The sequence below is a fragment of the Leguminivora glycinivorella genome, chromosome 4, assembly GCF_023078275.1.
Source record: "Leguminivora glycinivorella isolate SPB_JAAS2020 chromosome 4, LegGlyc_1.1, whole genome shotgun sequence".
Taxonomy (NCBI): Eukaryota; Metazoa; Arthropoda; class Insecta; order Lepidoptera; family Tortricidae; genus Leguminivora; species Leguminivora glycinivorella.
Genome location: NC_062974.1, coordinates 26,902,139 through 26,922,784, shown reverse-complemented (window position 1 = coordinate 26,922,784; position 20,646 = coordinate 26,902,139). Strand labels below are relative to the sequence as shown.

At 37.4% G+C, this 20,646-nt stretch overlaps 1 protein-coding gene across 1 annotated transcript in view; it reads right to left on the bottom strand.

The window, feature by feature from the left end:
- Nucleotides 1-2,950: 2,950 nt before the first annotated feature.
- Nucleotides 2,951-20,646, bottom strand: part of LOC125225115 (peroxidase-like) — a 37,724-nt gene continuing 20,028 nt past the window's right edge. The window contains exons 9-14 of the mRNA XM_048128673.1: nt 19,892-20,089; nt 19,253-19,389; nt 18,806-18,973; nt 18,232-18,476; nt 5,753-5,919; nt 2,951-5,263 (exon numbers count right to left, since the gene is read on the bottom strand). Coding sequence (XP_047984630.1) covers nt 5,097-5,263; nt 5,753-5,919; nt 18,232-18,476; nt 18,806-18,973; nt 19,253-19,389; nt 19,892-20,089 — 1,082 coding nt within the window. The 3' untranslated portion in view covers nt 2,951-5,096. The remainder of the gene's footprint in view (nt 5,264-5,752; nt 5,920-18,231; nt 18,477-18,805; nt 18,974-19,252; nt 19,390-19,891; nt 20,090-20,646) is intronic.

The following is a 20,646-nucleotide window of genomic DNA, read 5'->3' as shown; positions in this document are numbered from 1 at the left end:
TCCGACTAAAACCTGGCAACACCAGTGCAGGAACGTGTTCTTCTAGAACTGTTCTATCTTTGAATAACGTAATCGGCCACGAGCACAGAAAATAAATATCATTACTTATAATACTTATTCAGTGATTAAGATAACCAGCAAATTAATTAAAATAATATTATACCTATAGCTAGTTCTGTTACTGTTATTAATTATCAATTATAGACCTATATATTAGTTCTATTACCTTATGAGGTCAATGACCCTGATGTTTCGCGTAGGTGTTTTACATAAAGTTGATATGGATGAGGCTGGTTGAGGAGTACAGCGACTTCATGTCAACTTATAGGACAGTTCAAATACCATGAGCTGCCTAAAGTAAGTATGTATATGTATTGTATAGTATTGGGTTGGTAAGAAAGTAATGAGCGATCGATTGAATTCCACATAAAATTTTTGAGAGAGTTCTAGAATCTTCTATGGTCGAAAGTATATAAAGGGCGAGTCGCACAGTTTCTCGTCAGTCATTCACTAGCTGTCGCTGAGCTAATATAAGGAAGAAAATGGACGAATTAAAAGAGCATGTAAGGCATTGCTTACTATATGAATTTCAGTCTGGCCATTCAGCCGCCGAAGCAGTGCGTAATATATGTCAGCGTGTTGCTCCTGAAGTTGTGTCTGAGGCCACGGCGAAACGATGGTTCCAGCGGTTTCGTAGTCGCCACTTTTCATTATCAGATCAACCTAAGTCTGGTCGACCGGTGAAGATTGATGTAGCCAAATTAAAAACCTTAATTGAAGGAGATCCGAGGCTAACGAGTCGTACTCTTGCTACCGAGTTAGGCTGCTCTCATGTCACCATAGAAACACATTTACACGAGTTGGGAAAAAACTACAAATACAGTGTTTGGATACCGCACGAACTTGATAGAGATCAACTAAACCGCCGTGCCGATATCTGCATACAACTTCTGTCTTTTCGCCGCACATTCAACTGGTTGGACCATCTTATCATTGGAGATGGAAAATGGGTCTTATATATAAATCACACACGCAAACGTCAGTGGCTAGCTCCAAACGAAAAAGGAATAGAGGCACCAAAAACAGAGCCTCACCCGAAAAAAGTTATGCTGTCCGTTTGGTGGGATATTCATGGTATTATTCACTGGGAACTCCTACCAAGTGGAATGACTGTTACCGCATCAGTATACTGTAATCAGCTTGAAAATTTAAACCAAAAAATCTGTCAGAATCATCCACAGCATGCTAAAGTTTTTTTCTTACACGACAATGCTCGCCCACACATTGCAAAAGTGACTCGGCTAAAGCTATTGGAGCTAGGTTGGAAAGTGATACCTCATCCACCGTACTCTCCAGACTTGGCATCTACGGATTACGCATTGTTCAGATCGCTAAGCAATGCCTTGAATGAAAAAAAGTTCGATGATCAAGCCCATCTACGACAGTACATAGCTGAGTTTTTTGAATCTAAAGCTAAGAACTTCTTCGCCGATGCTATTCATTCTTTACCAGAACGATGGAGACAAGTAGTAGATAACGAAGGCCGTTATATTTTTGATAAATGATTAAAATAATAAATTAAATAAAAATTACAATATTGGTTATGATTCGCTCATTACTTTCTTACCAACCCAATACTTACAATACAATACAATACAATACAAATATTCTTTATTGTTCACCAATATAACAAGATTACATCGCATAATTTTAATTAACTATGGTAGACAACAGGCGGTCTTATCGCTAAAGAGCAGATCTTAAAGTATGGATACCCATTAAAATTTTAGGACTAGTGCATTTCCGCTTGGAGCGCTGTTCATTATTTCTCTACATTACATTTCCCGTAACTTTGTGAACGTAGCGTATTTAAAAAGTTCAAAAAATTATGGTATAGCTCAGGATTAGGCCTTAGCCGGCTGGCCATCCATACCTACAGCAGAGATATGCGTTCTTAGCCGGCTGGCCATCCATACCTACAGCAGAGATATGCGTTCTCACTCTCAGAGTTGAGTGGAGGGTTTTGACCTTGAGATGTCGCTTTTTTTAAGGAGGCAGCTATGACACATACAGCCTGAGATATGCTATGCATACAATTTCATTAGGCAGTTGTCTAAAAAGTCAACACATGCACACCTTCCGAGTCACAAATTTATTTATCTATTTACTTATTATAAATGGGCCACAGACTAGCCGATACGGTTCGATGGAGTGAGCTCGCCCAGAAGATGCCCGTTCGTTCACCCTAGATTTGAAGTCCGGAATATAATTTTTATTTCAGGTATTTGGGACTTGGGAGATGTGCATGTACATATAGACAAACAGCAAGCCCATTGCTTACCGGATTTTTGTCTGCCTGTGGACCAATGTCTTTTGAGTCTCGATTGACACTTAAATGTGGTAAGTATGTAGAGAACATATGGACAGACAACTGAAACTGAGACCTTCACACGGTCACTAAAGACAGCTTAAGCACACATGCTCCCCAAATTCGTAGACAATTTTACCAAAAAGTCCATCCCATGGCTACACTACACTTCAATGAGTTCCTTCGGTGACATTTCATCTCATTGAAAATTCTTTTGTCGTTCATGACATAAGTGTTCCATATACAAATTGACAAACTTAACTTTACCGTCTCTAAAATGTATCCTAGTACCTATTCAGATTGGTATAAAGTTGAAATTTGTTTGGGTTTTGAATATGTCGCTGTAAAAGTAGTGGCAAGGTCACCAGCTTCCCACCTTATGCCTTATAGGAGATGGCAACAGTGAGTCAGGTTGCTTTATGTTTTGATAAGTTTTAGAATGAAATATTTACCAGTTTTTGCCAGTCAGTAAAATAAGGGATACCTACCAGACTATAATACTGTAATTTAAGAAAAAAAAAACGTGGAAAAAAGATGAATAAGAAAAACAAAACAACTGTTAAACGGTTTTATTAACTAAAATACAAATGGGTTTATTATAAGTATTTGTCATATTTATTCTCTAAGCATAGGAACATAATTTGGTAGATAATACCGATTCGATTTGGTTATAAAATTAAAAAACTTATAATTTTATAAGTTATTAGTTATATAAATTTACAATAGTATAATTACATAAATTACAACGTAAGTAAATAGAAATTCAAGCCTCGTTGACCTATGTAGGTACTAGAATATATTACCTATTTAATTATTTTTTTTTACAGAAAAATGTGGGCGAAAAAATATACCAGTGGTTGGTGTTCTTTCTGTGCTTAGCTTACTTCTCATAATAAAAAACTTAACCCAGTCTTAAGAAATAAATTCGCAATGGTGTTTAATCTAGTAGCTTCTTAAAGTTTTTGCGAGTATATACTGATAATTATCACTTATCCTTACATCTATAGCAGTGGTGGGCAGTTTTTTCATTGGGGACCGAAATTGAAAGAAGCTTAGAGGGCCAGGTTTAAAAGGGGGTTTTAAAGGGTTACCAATTAAAGCGATGGGTTTTGTCTTTTTTTGTAGCGAGACAAAAATTTCATTTCTAGTGTGGAGCTGGCCATTTATTACTATTTTGAAGGACTGGCGGAGGGCTGGATCCTTTCCATGGCCGGATATGACCCGCGGGCCTTTGGCCCACCACTAATTTATACTGTAGTGAGATACTTTCATGGCAGTGTCTGTTGGTTCCTATTCGAAGTGGATGACAATAAAAATCATCTGTTTATTACATCGTGTCGTCGGCTTCCTGATTTTAAGTTGTCCTGACGCCAACCACAATCTGTTGTCAAACACTTACCTACTACAGTGCAATGTGTGGAATGCGGACAACGAAGGTCGACTTCAAATACATATCGATTTACTATTACAAGTATGGACAAATTTTAAATTGGTTTCAATGTGACTGAAGCATGGAAAACTGAATGGACTACTGCTTCTGCTGGATCCCACATAGATCCGACTTCTAAACCATTAGGTTTCAACCTCCCCCAGAAATTGTGGTGTCGCTTAAATAGACTGAGAACGGGTCACGGTCGCTGCAATTACTGTCTGCACAAATGGGGATGGAAAGACTCTGCAATGTGCGAGTGTGGCGAAGAAGTCCAAACTATAATGGAGCATATAATTCAGCGATGCCCTCTGCACTCATACTCGGGATCACCAGAAGATCTGCTGCGCCTAACACCCGACGCAATTGCGTGGCTGAGCGCACTGAATATTGACATTTAGTTTAAATTGTAATTGTATTTTAATGTGTATTCTTTGACATTCATATAACTGCCTGTTTTTTTGTGTATGCCATACGATTAAATAAATTACAAGTATCATATCCTCCAATTTGAATATAAATTCAAGGAACTTTCAATGTTTACAAAATCATTTATTTTTTATTTTTAGCACTGTACAGAATGTAAATCTAATTAATGTACTCTAAATTGTACTGTTTTTATTCAATTGATGAATTTTTTGACTACTTTACATATAATTAATAGACTAAGACAATTGTAATTTGAAATTAGTTTAAGTATGACATATTGAATATTTATTAGCTTGGGAATTATAATAATTGACATGTACCTACAAAATTTCGCTTAGAAAACTAGAGTTGTATATATTATGTTTGTGTTTTTTGCATGCCAGCTGCTGGTGAAATATTTATTTATTTATTTATTATTTATTTATTAGTTTTTTATTTATGCAAAATAAAGATATTTGATATTTGATAAAGTGCCTTCAAAATGTTATAAATCTTTTGTTCGATAATCAGAGACCATTCGAAAAAATATATAATCTCTTTAGCTTCTGCAAGGAATAGGTAAGCATTTATCCCAAAATTTAAAAATTCTGGATGTTCTTAAAATTTCAGAATTAATGTAGCTACATACTTTGGTTGGTTTTATAATTAGGTAACCATTTAAAGGATGACTCATGCTAGAACGGATTGGGACAGGCCATGTCAAAACCTATTTTCTATAACGACTTTTTCTTTACAAGGCACTTTTTCTATATAAATTGGCGAATCAATCCTTACCATTCTAGTTTGAGTAATCCTTAAACTATCTTCTTTATGTGACATCCTTTAAGAATATCTACAGTCAGGAATTATAACGAATTGCCTAATGTCAAATTATTCTTTCCATGGGTCCCAAGCAGGCTGCGGCAGTTCCGTACAAGCTACCAACGGGTTGGTTTCCCCTACAAGCTCCATGACTCGTGGCTGCGCTTGAGCCAATAGTTGTTCGTTCGCGCAGATCACCCCTGCGAGTGTAGTTTTCCGGATCTCTGTCAGTTGTTCTGTTAAAATTAATAAGATTAATTAGACCAGCAGATTTAATTTAATATTGCAGACACACCTGTGTGCCAATAGCAACTCGAAACTAGGATATATCGTTAGTGCGTTTTCACATTATCCGATCCGATATCGGATGTCGGACCGATATCCCATACATTACAGGCGCCATCTTGGATTTTTTCTACTGCAATCCTTCCGACGTCCGATATCGGATCAGATAATGTGAAAACGGCCTTAGGCGGTAGACGCCTGTTAGATTTAAATCTCCATGAGTCTAGGGAATATGTTCCAATAAGGAAATTGACACGGTCCTATAGATTACAAAACGTAAATAGTATTACATACCTATCAGCTTGATACTTAAGGACAATTTAGGTTCCAGTTTAAGTTATAACAGAACTAACTGACAGATGTCGAAACATAGGCAAACAAAATAGCAACGACTTCGACCTGCCTCACGAGTTCTTAGATTCTTAGACATAATTACTTACCGATAGTAAAGCCAGCAGACTCATCCTCAGTCTCGTACCAAAACCGGTCTCCAACCTTGATCCTCAAGAACTGGTCAGCGATGAGGCAGGTCAGGGTAGGTCCTAATAGTCTGCCGTTCGGTTCTTCAGCCAAAGCACCAGTATAGAGATCTATATCATCTACGTGGCTGAAACAATAAATAAATAACTGTTAGATTTAAAGGTTTTCACTTCCTCTCTATTTTCCTCTATTATCCTCTAAATTCTGACGATTCTGCGGTGAATTCCAATTTCCAATGCATATAATTATAATCCAACCGAACCCATTAAAGTTGATAAAAATGCAAAAACCCTTTCCATTGATTGGTAACCCTTTACAGTTGTAAATTCAAAAATAGTTCCAAAAGTTAGGAATAATTAAGAATATACAATTACGTATTTCGTTTATCTCGGGACCATGGGGTCCCGGACATTTGGAAGGCGTGCGTGGGGCCGAAGCCAACAGCGCAGAGGCCCTTTAAGACAATTTAATCTAAAAGGTGATGTGACACCAACCGACGCTTATCCCTGTATGCACTATATAGTAATGCACCCAAGGACAAGCCCCGGTTAGTGTAAAACTATTGCAATGAAAAGAGACAAAATAAAGTGGGCTATTGGGTTGAGATGTTAATGTACTAGTACTAGTGACCGTTCTATGGCACCTGCCTTGATCATATGTTATATAAAAACATGAAAAAATAGGCAGGCGGTGACTCGCCAACTCACTATATGGGTCCCTGAAAACGGCTGCTCTCACGGAGCGACAAGGGCACAGTGATAGCGTGAGCGGCTCAGGGTGTGGAAAGGTGTGCGCCGCTTTCTACCCAGTCTCTACGAAACAGCCACTGTGCCAACTCGCGTCTTATGCATATTTCACTTCCACCCTGCGAGCATATAGCTCTGGCACCCCACTCTGGACGGCCGGTGAAGGCAAGCCAAAGGTGAGAGTCCTGCGGCCCCTGCTCAGTGTTCACTCCGGCCGGCCAGCGAAGGCAAGCCGGAGGGAGGGGCCTGACCGACTCTCGGGGGCATGGGACCCAAGGGACGCCACTCCCCATTCAGCTCGCCACAAGCTGCCCTGGGGGTTAATTACGTATCATTGTTAAGTAACTGACTAATTTGTACACTCAGACATGTAAAGACGTGTTTAAATCATGTGTCATTTACTTTCGTTGTTACGCCCACTACAAGTTTTTTCTCCGTGCTGCCACATGACGCTGTTTAAATTCTTCGAATTACAACTAGAAAGTGAACAAAAAAAGTGAAATTTCTACAATGAATAATCTCCGATTACCTAACAAGTAAATTACTATTAATTCGAATTAAGAATTTGCATACAATGGTCCTTCGCGACGGATATGACAAGCTGTTGATTGAATGAATGAAAATGTTAAAAACAGTTGTATAATTTCAATGTTATTCGGGAAACGGTGGTCTAAATACTATAATGTGACAAAGATATATTTGCGTTTGACTCTTGAACTACCAGTGATATAATTCCTTATTAGAGCTCCTAACTTTGCTATTTCTTCTTATAAGTTAAGAATTAGACCTAAACGGTTTGTGTTAAGGTCTATGATTTTTTCTGAAGTTTGATGTGAATGTTGGACGAACTGAATGTGTGAGTTGGTCCGTTATTAATGTAAAGTGTTCAAGTCGACGACCTCACCGAAAATAGATCGCGAATAGTAACAAATTGTTATTATTGGACATGTTTTGAATTTCTTATGAGTACTGTAAAGTTAGAGCTAACTTGGAACGATTGACTATGTCTAGGTACTTATTTGATACTAAGGTAAGGTCAGTGTGGAGAAGACCGTCTACCCGGAAAGACCGTCTATTGACTATAACTTTTTTGTTTATATATCTACGCCTCTCACACCTCTGGAGGTATAGCAGTTTTTCATCCTTAATCCATTGGTCTTCAATACATATCCCTAGGACGAACACTAGTTAACAATAAACTTGTTTCTCGTTTCGAACTCGAACATCAAGTTCAACATGGTTCCGCAAAAAAATAAAATAAAATAGAAGCAGTCGGAATATTTGTATATCATGTATGTAACGCAGTCATTTAATAACCGTTATTTCTGGCTAGTACTATTATTCTACTCAAAACGCGCTCAATTTCTAGTTTTATGTTCTGAAATATGTAACTTAGAAATTGTGCCTAGTCAGAAAGTCCGGCATAAAAGAGAAAGGCAAGACCGGCATATGATAAACAAGGAGTTGCCAACCTTTTTTAGGCTTTATTGGAAATAAGTCGAGTCTAAACAGTATCAATATATAGGTACGTTTTTGGCTTATGATAGTTGTACCGTTTTTGATTTTAACTTAGAAATACAGTTTTGATAATGATTCGTATGGTGTTACTAAAATCATTCGAAAGTATAGTAAAAATAAAATATATGTGACATGGTTGTGAAGAATGATAAGAGGTGAACAGAAGTAAGTCTACACTGCATTATTCATCATCAAATTTAAGTTGGTAGAATTATCGTAAGCTCTAACCGTTTTTTATTATTTTTGTTTAAGTATATTTAGATTGTGCAACATGCGGCGACAAATATTTCAAAAGAGAGTAGGGTTTCAAGTTGGTTATTATTTTTATAATCAGCATTACCCAACAGGGACCGTATGGGTACCCTTTAAAACGGTTTTGACACTTTTGACCGACTATTTTACGGCTACCCGAATGTTAATTGATATTGCTGGCTGTCACTTTGACAAAAAGTCGTCATGGGTGTCGTCAATAGGTTTTCGGGGGTGGTAGCTCAGGGAGGTGGTAACTCTGGTAGTAACTATAGAAAAACCAAGCATTGCTAAGAAATGTTACCAAACCAATTCACGACATCATAATATCCTATTACCTTTTCTTAATAAAAAAGTTTCAAAAACAGATAAGTAGTTGGATTTATATGAGTCTGTAATATCGTGACTAAATTGTATCGCAGGTGTTCGTTGTAAAAACAGTATTATGCAATATCTGGACCTGAAAAGAAAAGGTTATGAACCCCATCTACGGGACTTATGCCGGTCTTGCTTTATAAATAGAAAAATGCTTATATGTTCAAAATTTTAACATTATTTTATTAATTATCTAGCACATTCTGCCCTGTTATTACGTAAAATAACAATGATCATGATTTTGGAACCTAGTCTCATATGAAATTACGCGACAACAAGCACTAGACGGTCTTTCTGTACCCATAGCGGGAGGACGGTCAACCCGCCGAGCCTTATAAAATGTGATTTTTATGACTTAAAAGTACCTTATTTCAGCAAAATATTATAAAAGCTTTGTAAAATATAATATTTGCTATCTCATAGGACCATGCGCATTACGCCAGACTACATTAATTATACACCGTGTTTCACTTAACACTAAAAACCTGAAAACTGTTTGTTCAGAATCGAGAGTAGAATCGATTGAGCTATATCTTGATGGGGATAATATTTTTTGTTTTAATTTATATTATTAGTTATTGTTTACGTGCCCATTCTACAAATTCGTAATACAACATTGTGCATATCATATTGTTAGAGGTTGTATACCTTTTTCAGTATTTAAGGGTATTAATACTGGCTGGTTACTTGGACGATTATTTTTTCCGCTACGAGATAGACGTTGTACGTCAGTTTAATTGAACTCGTACCTAATTACAACCTTGTCATTTTGAATGTTAGGTTTAAATTTGCTTACTGCGTCACTTGTCCAATTTGAAGTTTACTGTGACACAGGTTAAAGTGCTTTACAGTGACATAGCTGTCTATTGGTAAACCTTATGTCGTTGCAGTAACATACACAATTAAACAGTTTGAAGGTTTATGATGGTAGCTAGCAATTATTTTATTGAGTGTAGAGTTAAAAGCCGAGTAGAACTGCACAGAAAATTAAAAATTCAATTAAAAAAAATAATTATCATCAGATTAAAAAATGAACATTGTAGATACGTTTATAAAAATAAAAATCAGTTGGGGTGTCTGAGGTTTTGAGTGATACTGGAAACACGGTGTAGAGTTTTATCCACTCAAACTTTATTTCAAATAAACTATGCCGGTCTTGCCCGCACTGACCTTATGTGAAGCGCTCAATAAGCGAAGAACTGGCGACTTCCTCGCACAACGTATCAGCCTTCCGATACAGCGATGAAATGTCGCCATGCAGCATCCTTCGTAAGTTGGTACAATGCCTCAAGGGCCTATTTTAGAAATAAGCTAGCTATTAAGTTGTATGCTTAATCTTAGTCTTAGTTTCTACATGTATGTAATTTTGTTCATGTAGGTACCTACCCATTTTTTTTATCTGTATCAAAAAAAAACTTCTATGAATATGACAAATAATGGCGGGAAATTGTCAGGATTTTTATTTGAATTCCCATTGCTGTTACTGCATTGTGTCTATTTTGAATACATATGTAGATTTGACACGGGCAAGCTATTTAGTATGTATTACTATGTATTGATATATTTAAATTCAGAAGTTATTTTGGAAACTGAATGATGCTGATATATTCTGTCAAAACATATTTAAATTGAATTGAAAACTGGAACTCTACTTGTTAATATTTATTGTTTTATTCCTGACATAACTGAATTAAAGATATTGCCAGTCCGTTTAGCTAATTTTAGATGCAGCAAAGTGTGGTATTTGTGTCATCATAGAATTTATTTCTTGCTTTAGTCGAATTAGGTAATAATTAAACCTGCAGAAGTCTTCAAGATACCGGGTACCTGGTTTACCGTCAAAATCGCTTACGGCTTCGTAATCATATCGTAAGTAAAGTAGCTAGCTCGTCACTGACGCGACAAAGCTAGACTCCGTTTCGATATTCGCGAAACATCAACGATGTCTCTTGGCTACAGAAATCTGTTTTTCAGAATGAAATACAAATATCTAAACATCGAAGGATACTGGTAGCCTAGCGGTAAGTACGTGCGACTTTCGTTCCGGAGGTCGCGAGTTCGAATCCCGGCTCGCACTCGCAACAATGAGTTTTTCGGAATTTATGTGCGAAATGTCATTTAATATTTCCCAGTCGCTTTTCGGTGAAGGAAAACATCGTAAGGAAACCGGACTAATTCCAATAAGGTCTAGTTAACCCTTTGGGTTGGAAGGTCAGATGGCAGTCGCTTTCGTAAAAACTAGTGCCTACGCCAAATCTTGGGATTAGTTGTCAAAGCGGACCCCAGACTCCCATGAGCCGTGGAAAATGCCGGGATAACGCAAGGAGGATGATGAAGGACTGTTTGAAGTGTTTGCACTAATTTTATATACTTACAAGATGCGCATCAGACAAGCAGGCAGACCATAATTAGATTAACCGTCCAAACGTATGATGGACAAACTTACCCACGCGATGGAACTGCCATCACTTTCTAACACTCCGCGATAGAAAGAGCCAAGCTCTCTAATATCAAGCTTTAGCTTCGATAAGCCCGACCATCATAAGGTTACAGATGACTTCATGAAAGTATAGTTTTATTTTGGATGTTGGGCAGTAGGGCATGCGATTCGAAGAACCTTTGTATGTTTGTATGTAAACATAACTCATGTATCCGGCAGTAATCTGGATCAGTTATTTGTTTTCTTCAGTTTTCAGGTAAATAAACTTTTCTCAAACATGCAATGAAATATTGTCTTTACGTTCCTTAAAATGGGCTGGGAAGTATCGCTTTTTGGGCGCAACAACTCGAGAGGACTGTAAAGGGATTTCATATTATTTTTTAGGCCTAGGCCTGCAAAGTAACTTTATTTATAAAATAATATGTTAAGCAATATTCGAAGAAGTTCAAGATAGATTGTCATATCGCTAAGCGAAATTATCTTAGTAATAAAATAAAAAATAGCTCTGACATTATTAAAGCAACGTGGAAAGTAATTAATGTGGAAACTGGTCGCTCGAAACACGCAGTAAAAGATATTAAACTGAATATTGATAACAAAATTACAGATTCCAATTTTGAAGTAGCAACAGAGTTCGAAAAATTTTTCACCGAGATACCAGCATTCACAACTAAGGATTTAAATTCATCACCCTTATCTGCCGTCACATTATTAGAGGAAAACGTTCCTGAGTGTTGTAGAGACCTTTATTTTGAACATGTTTGTACCTCAGATATAGTAAAGGCATTTAAATCAATTAATGTCAAAAAAACTAGTGACCTCTGGGGGGTCTCCGTCCATGCCGTAAAATCCTTAGTTGAGGTTGTAGCGCCTGACTTAGCAGTTATATTCAACAACAGTGTTGACTGCGGCGAGTTTCCTGATCTAATGAAACATAGCAAAATAACTCCTTTATTTAAATCCGGCAGCCACTCTCAGCCCACTAACTTTAGACCAATATCTGTGCTGCCAACTTTCAGTAAAATATTTGAAAAATTAGTTCTTTCTCAATTAGCACGACATTTTAACGTTAATAATTTAATGCATAATAAGCAATTTGGCTTCACACGGGGTCGCTCGACAACCGATGCTGGTGTTGAGCTAATTAAGCATATTTTCGATGCCTGGGAGGAGTCACAAGATGCTTTAGGTATCTTTTGTGATTTATCTAAGGCCTTCGACTGTGTTTGTCATGAAACATTGATCAGGAAACTACATTATTATGGAGTCAGAGGATCAGCACTAGATTTACTCAAGTCCTACTTAAATGGTAGAATACAAAGGGTAGATGTCAATGGACAGAGATCAACTGGGTCATTGGTCTCTATGGGTGTACCACAGGGATCAATATTGGGGCCTTTCCTGTTCCTTATCTACATAAATGACTTGCCATTCCTTGTAAAGACCCACCATGATATAGTATTGTTTGCAGACGACACCTCACTTATTTTCAAACTCAAACGACAGCAACAAGCTCACAGTGATGTAAACAATGCTATCTCTAAAGTAGTGAACTGGTTCAATGCTAATAATTTATTATTAAATGAAAAAAAGACTAAATGTATTAAGTTTGTCACTAATAGTAACGTAAGGAATGAGCAAACAAGTGTCGTTGTGAAGGATGAGGAATTAGAACTGGTAGATAGTACAGTTTTTCTTGGTATAACTTTAGATTCTAAACTTCAGTGGGGTCCCCATATTGTTAACCTCTCGAATAGACTTAGTTCTGCAGCTTTTGCAGTGAGCAAGATCCGTCAGTTAACAGACGTGAAAACAGCTCGATTAGTTTATTTTAGTTACTTTCACAGCATTATGTCATATGGTATTTTACTTTGGGGCAGTGCTTCAGAGATAAATACCATATTTATTCTGCAGAAGAGGGCTATTCGAGCAATATATAAAATGAACCATAGAGACTCACTTAGAGATAAATTTAAGGACATTAATATAATGACAGTGCATTGTCAATATATTTATGAGAATATTATGTATGTACATAAAACCATTTGTAATTTTAAGAAAAATTGTGATGTACATAATATAAATACTAGAAATAAACATAAACTCGCGGTGCCCTTCACACGGCTCTGTAAAATTAAAAAATCATTCATGGGTAATTGTGTTCGATTTTATAATAAACTTCCGAATCATATTACTGACTTGTCAATTAATAAATTTAAGAATCATGTAAAGCGTGTACTCATTTCCAAAGCTTATTATACAACACAAGACTACATGAATGATAAAACAACGTGGGATTAATTGTTATTCGAAATGGTTTCTTATTTTTACGTTTATTATACTCTTTATTTATTTTCTTTCTTAGGCTAGGCTGTTTATAATATGAATATAAAAGTAAAATACAAAAACACATACAAAACAATATAAAACACATATAAACACATTATAAAAAACCTAACCTAGGGTGCCGCCAGCAGCGGGGCAGGGCCCAAGCTTACGTTTATTATTATTATTATTGTTGATGAAATTAATATTGTATTTTTTTGGACATTGGATTTTTCCTAGAAATATTCTAGACATATTCATAAGAGCTTGTAACTAGGCCTACATGAATAAAGATATTTTGAATTGAATTGAATTGAATATTGTCCTTTAGAGCATTTTTATTTTATTTCATTGTATGTTTGAGAAAAGCACTATACATGCCTCCTGGGGACGCTATTGCACAACACCCTGCATTTTATGATTAAGCACTGAGACTTGGCACAGGTTGTTCCTTGGGTGGCCCTGAGTAGATAAAGATCGGGAGGCATTGAGAGCCCCCCTTAATTTAGGAGGGAAGAGGGGGAAGGCTGGCGCCGCCGCGCTTCCTTTGAAACCATATTTCTCTAAAACTATACAAAATAGGGCATGCGATATATCATTTTCGGATAAATGAAGGACGAGGAATTCATTTTTGGAACAAAAAAAATGTATTTTAGAACAAAAATACAAAATAAAATGGGAAAATCTGAAAACGAGATTTTTTTTTATACATATTATTGCACATTTTATGAAAACTGTAATGGTTTTTTCTAAATAAAAAATATTATTTAATAGCTACATTTATCTAGTTTTAGAAAATGTATAATTTGTTATAGAAATATATTATACGACGAGTGATAAAAAATAATTTACATCGCCCGATAGGGTGATTTGAATGCTCATTTCAATAAGTTTTGTCAATGATTTCAGGTATAATCACTATTTTTAACACACGAAAGCCGTAATCATTGTAGTTTATGGCTATTTTAGTGATTAATGTACTTAAAATAAAAAAAAATACAAATTTTTTAAAAAATATTAAAAATGTGATTATTTTTTTTAACATTATCCTATTTTGTTCTTTCTACACAATATATATCTAAAAGCAATAAATATCAATAAAAAGCCACATTTATGCAGTTTATAAAAATATATAGTTTGTTATACAAATATATTACGAAACGCGAGATAAAAAATAATGAAAATGAAAATTTTAATGTACGGGTCAGCTTGCATTATTCGATGAGGTGAGGTAAAGGTACTACCCGCTATGCAGTGGAGTTAGTCTAGTAATACAGAAATATACTTATTCTAATAACGTTTACACATGTAGGTATATCACGACCCAGTACAGAAAATTGTAAAAGTCCTATAGTATAGTTTATTTTGATTGTAAAATAAAATTGCATGTGACTTATATTGCAAAAAAAATGTCTTAATCACGTTCTCCTCTCCTAAAGCAGTTCTGCATGCACAGGCTTGAAGATTTTTTAGTTTACTAGCAGAATTTAGTTACTTCCTTTGGGCCCCCTTAAATCGGTTTTACCCATCCATAAAAGATAAAATAAAAATCGTCATATTCTTCCTTTCAGTATCAATGATAGTTAGTTATTGCGCAATAGTGCCATAAAAAATAAACTAGATTCGTATTAGCATTAAACATTAATGATTTTTGAACTAAGACATTGCTTTTGTACAAAGGAGAACCTCAAAAAATGGTCTGACTAGACGAAAAATGTGTATCGGGGCTAGTACTCAAGGCTCTCAAAAAGTGTAGCTATTTTGAGTTATTCAAATAAAACAACATGAATAGTCTGAATTTAATTATGTACATATAACAACATCCACTGCATAAGCACATCAGCTCCGAACATTTAATTTAAAAAGCCTTTTTTTACGATTGCACCTTACGCGGCACTGTTTTTTATACCTGCATCCGACAATTTCGAGGCATGTTTCTGCAGAAACAGGCAACGTTGCGGGCAAGTAGGCTCCCAAATCCCAATTGTTACAGACTTTCGTCCAGCCACAAGTAGCAAATAATGGCAAATTTTGAATTGGGTTCAGTTGACCCCATAAATGGACACCTTGATATACCTATAACCAGGGCCGGATTAAGGGTAGAGCGAGTGGAGCGGCCGCTCGAGGCGCCACATGATAAGGGGGCGCCAAAATTGAGATTGTGGAAAAAGCCATACAAAAAATTATAGGTACGTTGCGTGGGTGCGCACATATCACAAAATGGCGAGAGGAGTCGGAAATGAATCCACCTATTGAAAATCTAGATTTGTAATTCAGATTAAGTGGAAAGTTGCACCACATTGCCATTCATAAGGGCGCCGTAAAAGGAAAGGAGGATTCTAGCCCTTGACGAACCACGTTGTTGTGCGGCGAACGGCAAAGTTACGTCGCTATCAAAATGCAAAAATATGAGTCTACCCGATAGTCTAAAGCGGAGTTCCTCATAAAGCCAAAGGCGCAAAACGTCTCAGAGAGGCGCAATTGTGTGAGTCACAGCAGATGGTGAGCGAATTTCAAAGCACTCAGATCACTTAGTGGCAAAATACCGAAATGGGCATCCCGACGGTGACGATCGAGTCCACAATTAATCTCTTAATTAACTCTTAGTATTATAAAAAAATATGAGTAGTGATAGCGAAATATAAGGCCTAAAAGTCGGGAACATAGGCGCCTTGTGAAGTCAAAATACCCCAAAATATGTCAAAGACCGCAGCTCTGCAGACGATAAAAGCTTGAAAGTTAGCGGATTCCCCGCTGGCGGGTTGTCTTAATTAATAGAGTCAATAGGAAAAAGAATCGCGCGTATTGCGTTAATCTTCAAATTACGGCATTACTAAAAAAAAATCGCGCTCGCTACGCTAGCGATTTATTTTCCTACGTAGTAAAACTTCTTTCCAAGGGCGCCAAAACTCAAACTCGCTCTACCCTGATCGAGTTCACGGGCCGGCGCTGCCTATAACCCTTACAAAAATGGTGCAAGGCAGCTTTTGTCGGTGAAATGCTGTTAATTTGGCGGTCTTTTTTGGTTAATAACTATTTTCGGCACTCGTTAACCAAAGTACAGGACGCAGATCTGGAATAATAAATATGTCAAGTAAGAATTATCCATAAATTATGCAAATCATATAGATAACTACTATTTCACAAGATGTATTAGGATCAGATGTATATATCTGACCTATCATATCAATCGATCATTTCATGTGATATAAATAGTTAAATTCAGACTATATAGGAGTATGTTGTTTAATTTGAAGTACTCTAAATAACTACACTTTTTGAGAGCTTTGAGTACCTTTACCTCACCTCATCGAATCATACAAGCTGACCCGTACCGTACATCAAGATCGCCCTGCCACGTCACTTTCATTATTTTTTATCTCGTGTTTCGTAATATATTTATGTAACAAACTATATATTTTTATAAACTACATAAATGTGGCTTTTCATTCATATTTATTGCTTTTAGATATATATTGTATAGAAAGAACATAATAGGATAATGTTATAAAAAAGTTATCACATTTAATATTTTTTTTATTTTTTGTATTTGTATTTTTTTATTTATGTACATTAATCACTAAAATAGCCATAAAATACAATGATTACGGCTTTCGTGTGTTAAAAATAGTGATTATACCTGAAATCATTGACAAAACTTATTGAAATGAGCATTCAAATCACCCTATCGGGCGTTGTAAATTAATTTTTATCACTCGTCGTATAATATATTTCTATAACAAATTATACATTTTCTAAAACTAGATAAATGTAGCTATTAAATAATATTTTTTATTTAGAAAAAAACCATTACAGTTTTCATAAAATGTGCAATAATATGTATAAAAAAAAATCTCGTTTTCAGATTTTCCCATTTTATTTTGTATTTTTGTTCTAAAATACATTTTTTTTGTTCCAAAAATGAATTCCTCGTCCTTCATTTATCCGAAAATGATATATCGCATGCCCTATTTTGTATAGTTTTAGAGAAATATGGTTTCAAAGGAAGCGCGGAGGCGCCAGCCTTCCCCCCTCCTCCCTCCTAAATTAAGGGGGGCTCTCGATGCCTCCCGATCTTTATCTACTCAGGGCCACCCAATGAACAACTGTGCCAAGTCTCAGTGCTTAATCATAAAATGCAGGGTTCCCATACAAGACATAGCAATAGCGTCCCCAGTAGAAAACGGATTCCCGGCCTCGTATCCCTATCCGGCCTCGCTCGCACGCTCGCTCGGCCGTATATACCCACTTGGCCGGAAATCCTCATTTTCCCGGCCTCTGATGTAATGTACTACTTCAAGGAAAGATTTGGAAATGATCTTAACAGATGTTGTGAAATGTGCTTCAGTCATCGGTTAGATTTTTATTACCGATATCGATTGGTAAATAAAATCTGACTTTGTAAAAATGTTTTACCTATTAAATAGGTAGTTCATTCATCAGTCATCACTCCTCTCAGCTTTCTAAAACTCCTCGGTTCCTTAAATTTAGTGTTTCCTTCAAGCCGGGTCTGAAGGTAGGCTCCCTCCTTCCCTGTATGCAGAGGGAGAAAAGGTCACAGCCACTTTTGAAGAGATTCTGCTTTTCTGCTTACCTGTAAATAGTACTGATTCTTGTCCAAGACACTTCATTCAGCACTCCTCTCAGCTCCCCAAAGCTTCTAGGCTTCTTAAATCCACAATGTTTCCTTCAAGTTGGGTACGATGGTAAGCCATGGTCTCTCCGTTGAGGGAGAAATGGTCACAGCCACTTTTGAAGAGATTCTGCTTTTCTTAACAGTTCTTACCTGTAAATAGTACTGATTCTTGTCCAAGACACTTCATTCAGCACTCCCCTCAGCTCTCCAAAGCTCCTAGGCCTCTTGAACCCACAGTGTTCCCTCCATGCTGGGTATGGAGGTAGCCCGTGGTCCCTCCCTCGCTGGATGTTGAGGGAGACGAGGTCGAGGCCGCAGGGGTGCGCGGGGAGGGAGCTGTTGGTGGTGTTGGTGGTGATGGCAGTGGTGGGCCGCTCGAACAGGTGGTTGCTTAGCTGGCAGAGAGAAAAGGCAGTCAAATCAAAATCATTTCTCAGCAGGTACTTGAAGAAGCTAATGAAAGAGAAGAACTTTTTAGCACAGACCCGGAGGATTAACATGAAAATCTCTCGGAAGGGTTTCCACGGAAGACCAGCGTCGAGATCCTTAAGTGGTATCTTGACATTAAGCTGAGTGGAGACCCTTTCAGTGACGCTTACCAATAAATTAGTCGTACTGTCTATGTAATTCCTAAATTTAAGCGTTTTCTGAATAAATTTCTTCTTTCTAAACTTATCTCAAGTTTTTCTTCAGAGTTAATTGATTAATAGCAATATCCACTCACCTCATCGGTCACATGAGGATCTACACCATGGACTGGGGTGTTCATGGCAGAAAAGACAGATTTCCTTGGTCCCGTCTCCCGATACAGCATGTAGGGGTTGAATAACATCTCGTGAAGGTGGATGTAGTCCACTGAGCCAGTGTCTGCGTCGAAGGAATGGATTAAACCCTGGAATAAAAAGTAAAAATGCATCAGAATCTGCTGCAAAAAAGAGTCAAGAAACCTCGAGAACTGAGAAGTAGCCATCAAAGAAACGGTACAGAATCTGGTGTAAAATTATCCAAGAAACCTTTGTTGTGGAAGGTGGAAGCCCTAAGACAGTTTTTCAATGGACTAGGCTATGGTTAGTCGAAACAAGGCCCTCTTGACTCATTCAAAGTTCCGTCGGAAATAATTATGTGCAGCCATGAAGTGGTATATATGCCATAAATGTATGCATTGTCTTACCGGTAGCAAAGTATGTGCAAATCTAAAGGCGGCAGCGGAGAAGTGGTTGGCCATGGAAGCGTCTACACGAGGGCTGTATGAGCTGGAGTGGCCCGTTGGCACTAGGGACAGGTTCAGGGCCCACATCACGTCGTTCCCTGTGGAAAAAGAACACTTGAGAAGTTTGTAGTCGAAGTTTCTTTGAAACGTGCTAATTTCTTAGTTTCAAAAGCACTTGCAATCAGTTATAACTGGATTTTGACAATCTGGCTGATAGTTAGGTGGTAAGAACTCGTCATTATAGCTAAGTCCCTAATTGTGGTACATACGAAGACAAACTAACTTCTAAAAGGTAAAACTGTTCATCGTCCCAGCGTGTGTAATGTGTAGTATCCACCTTGCTTAGTAAGGGAATCATTTCTTTATGATTCCAGGATCTTGAAAGTTTCTACTGACCTGGTACAAGTGATAGGAACCAGGCTTCCTGGTAAAGACGTTCATCGTCCCAACTTGGATAGGGTCGACAGAATCTTGTCGAGACAGTTGTGCTGACTGCTGACGAACCCAGTCCCAGACCAGATTAATTCTGGTTAGGTGTAAGGTGAGTGACGGTTTCGGATCGGTTTCTTTATGACTTCTAGAATCTAAGTTTCTACTGACCTAATACTAGTGGCAGGAACTCATTATAACTGATATGCTGCATCTGAGCGCCCACTATCTTCCTGGCTTCTTGGTAGAGCCGTTCGTCGTCCCAGCTCGGGTTGAGAGTTGACAGGATCTTGGCGAGCCGGTTGTGCTGGCGCGCCCAGAGAAGGTGCATGGTGGTGAGGTGGAGGTTCTCGTTGGCTCGGTCATCCCCTGGAAAAGATAAGGAAATATTGGTTGGAAGGTCACAGACGACAGATGACGAGATGAAATGCCTCTCGATTTCAAGAAAACAATTTGATTAGAGGGTCGGCGAAGCAGAATTTCTGAAATATATTAATATGGCCAAATTTTTCTACATGGTTAAATTCATGTAAAGTTGTTGAAAGCAGGTCCTGAAGATTCAGACAAAATACTTAAAATCGGACATGATTTGTCGACATAATGATCAGCTCTTTGTTTAGCACGGGGCAAAAATCTATAACCTGTATCGTTTTCAAAATCAGTCTCTAAACAGTCAGAATACTAGATCTGGCTAAGGTTAAAGGTGTGGTAACAAGTATAAGGTGCACTCATGAAGTCATGATGATATCTTTCTTCAGTCGTCCCTAAATGTCTATTGATAAAGAGGACACTATGGACCAGCATTCGAAGAAGCCCTCCGGAGAAGGTCCTCAGTTGAGAAGCACAGGTTATACCCGTAGATTTGAGGCACACCTCGGACAGTGGCGATCAAATATATGAAAGAAGCGCGTTCCTAGGCACCATGC